The following is a 3182-nucleotide window of genomic DNA, read 5'->3' as shown; positions in this document are numbered from 1 at the left end:
CAACGACATGCCTCGCCCCAGAAGAACGTCTCTCACCATTACCTCCCTTGTGGTAAAGAGAAAAGTTTGATTTATCAATGTCAAAATCACTATACTCTGTTGTGACTGGTGTCGTCTAATGAACTCTTAATAACATCTAATATTTACCTATCGTCAGGGCCGGATTTGGATGAAGAGAGGCCCTAGGCTATTCCACTTGTGAGGCCCCTCCCAATCCCCCACCCTCACGACTAGAGGAAGATGGAAGATGTTTTAAACATGATTCAGTGAAGCCGAGGATGATGACGGGTGTTGAAAATTCCGCAATTCACAATTCCTCCTCTAAAGGACATAAGATGTTATTGTTAAATACCGTAGTGATTGAAAAGAAAAACATAAATGTTAAAATTAACATTGTGAACAACTTTAGCAATAACCGAACTTTGTAAACATTTTGTGGAATAAGCAGGAATTCTTAGGAAAATGAAATTGTAAGTTTACTGTTATATTCTTTTAAAAAACATTGAGCTTACAAATTTTATTGGCTAGGAAGTGTTAATAAGATGATCATGACTACCTGACAGTGAGTGTGACACTACTATATGTTGTCATTAAACAGTTAGTTTTAAAATACATATTAATAAACAAATAAACTACAATCATCAAATACACTAAGACTAAAAAAGTTTTTTCTAGCCTTCCTCATAGCAAAATCATTCAAAAGTTCATCAAAATTTGTTTGTCTAAGCTTGTCACTTTCAATGCACAGAATACTCGGTGCGGACAACCTCTCTTGAGACATTGTGGCCCTTATTCATTTTTAATTATTTTGAGAGTTGGAGAAGACCTCTCTCCCGAGCAGTTAGTGACCATTAAGCTGAGAAATAGCCTCATGATTGCTCCCACTTTAGGGAAGGCCATCTGAATTTGTTCCTTGTATATAAGTTGATAAAGGTCTATATGAGACAGAGAGTGCTCTTCTGTAGGCCTATGGCTCTGTCTCACGTACAAGTGAAAGTGCAGACGATCATCAGTAAGTTTCAGGTCAACATCTTTTTGGTCTGCTTCCATCAACAGTTCAACACCTTGCTGAATTTCTTGCTTAGATGCTGTCAGATTAGCAAGAAAGGAAAACATTTGTGCAACATCACTGTACACAGTAGCTCTTCTTCTTAAATGGACATCAAGTGCATCTAATATAGGAATAAAGGATTTTATCCTAAACTTATCTCTTCAAGAGATTTCATCTAAGGCATCAGGACCAGGTGCATTTCCGTTATTTCCTTGCCGTTTCCTTACTCTTTGTCTCCTTGTGACAGTTCTGTAGTTAACATTTGGCAAGATGGCTTTTGCTTGTTGCTCAAGCTCATCAAAATCTTCTCTAACTTTGCTTAAAAAATTCTGAAGTGAACTGTACAAACATTCACAAGTACTCAATAACAGTTCTGATTTCTTAATGGCTTTGCTGACCTTGTGAAAATGACGTATCACACGGGTCCAAAAATGTAGCATAAACACAAATTCCAGTTCTTCCATTTTCTGCATAAGATAATTAGCTTGAAGCCTGGTATCACCCTTTTCAATAACATCAGAGTACAAATGACTGAGGGCATCAGTGATAGCTCTGTAACTTTCCAAAATAGCTTCTGTGGCTTTTGCATGTGCCTTCCACCTTGTGTCTGACAAATATTTAGGCACTTTTGACTGAAGTTGCAAAAATGATTTTAGAACTGCCTATCTCCTTGTGGAGGATGAAAAGAAGGTATAAATTTCATTGATAATGCCAAAAAAAGTTCACTGCATCAAGGCAGCAATCAACAGCCGAATGGCCCACTAAATTTAAAGAGTGACTAGTGCATGGAATAAATCTTGCAAATTTGTTTTTTCGAGTATTTTTGCTGCATACCGTTGTACCTACCAGACATGTTGGCAGCATTGTCGTAAGACTGCCCTCGGCATTTTCTAAAGTCAATTTCAAGCTCAGTAGTCAGATAATTAAACACTAAATCGGCCATGCTTTCTCCTGAGTGGTCTTTTAGCTCAAGGAAAGTTAAAAATCTCTCACTTGGTAAACCCTCTTCAGGCGATACATATCTGATAATTAAAGTCAACTGATCAGTATGTGAAATGTCAGAGGTGGAATCTACTGACAAGCTGAAATATCCAGCCTTTTTCACGTCACTCAGAATTGCGTCCTTAACTTTTTTTGCCATGAGTTGAATCATTTCCTCACATACAGTTTTTAACAAATAAAAGGGATTTCCTGATCCGGAATTTCCATACCGATTGATATGAGCGAGTAAAAATGGATCAAATTTTGCTACTAGTTCTAAAAGACCAAGATAATTGCTGTTATCTGGAGATCCAAATTGTTCATTGTTTCCCCTGAAGGGTAAGCCTCGTTCTGCAAGAGTGCATATTACAGCGATAATTCTCTCCATGACATGCCGCCAGTACTGTTGTTCTGCTTTTATTTGTTCGTCTAGCTTTGAAGTTAACGTTTACCCTCGCTTCCTTGTTAGGTAGGTCAACATGACATACCTGTGCTTCTCTGAGTTTTCATGAGTTTGGATAAGATATGAACTATGCCAATCATCAAACCCTTCAGAAGCTAAAGCTGTAGCAGAAGATGCAACGTTTGGAAATAGTTTACAAACAAAGCAATAAATCCGGCCTTTTGAGGGAGAATACACAAGCCACTCTCGGCTATATGTTTTCCCATTGACTTTTGTTGAATAAAAAAAGAGCTTTTGTGCACAACCTGTACTGCTTTTTGTACGCTCGCTTGGAATTTGAAAATGGTCCACAACAATGCTAAACTTTACCCAATAGGATATTTCCTCATGTGATAATTCTGTCCACAAACCAACATCTGTCACAGTAGATCTATGTTTGGCATCATCTATATCTGCATCTGGAACTTGGCCAACCTTACCAGGTGTGAGCTGAGCATTCTAACTATCCACATTATTTTCTTGTGGCTTTTTAGCCTCTCCCTGTCCGGTAACTGACTCTTGAATTAGTTCTATATTTTCATTTTGAGCCGGCATCATGTCTGCTTAGTCACAATCAGCTTGCTGTTCCGCGTCCTGCTTCGCTGTTTCTGTTTCAGGGAGGTTTTCTTCCGGTTGAATGCTAGTAGTTGGCTGGATAGCTTCACCACACTGATTTCCTTGTGTTAGTATCAATGTCTCTGCTTCGCC

At 38.4% G+C, this 3182-nt stretch overlaps 1 protein-coding gene across 1 annotated transcript; it reads right to left on the bottom strand.

Annotated features, from left to right (window-relative positions):
- Positions 1 to 1212: 1212 nt before the first annotated feature.
- On the bottom strand, positions 1213 to 2420 carry LOC106477819. The gene is made up of 2 exons (XM_013938344.1): positions 1898 to 2420; positions 1213 to 1658 (listed from the first exon to the last, which is right to left on the bottom strand). Exons 1-2 carry the CDS (start codon positions 2418 to 2420, stop codon positions 1213 to 1215), a joined length of 969 nt encoding a protein of 322 aa, XP_013793798.1.
- Between the last annotated feature and the right edge of the window lie 762 nt (positions 2421 to 3182).

The sequence above is a fragment of the Limulus polyphemus genome, unplaced genomic scaffold (assembly GCF_000517525.1).
Source record: "Limulus polyphemus unplaced genomic scaffold, Limulus_polyphemus-2.1.2 Scaffold81614, whole genome shotgun sequence".
Lineage (NCBI taxonomy): Eukaryota > Metazoa > Arthropoda > Merostomata > Xiphosura > Limulidae > Limulus > Limulus polyphemus.
The sequence above is the reverse complement of the archived record's forward strand: the minus strand, read 5'-3'. Positions and strand labels throughout refer to the sequence as shown.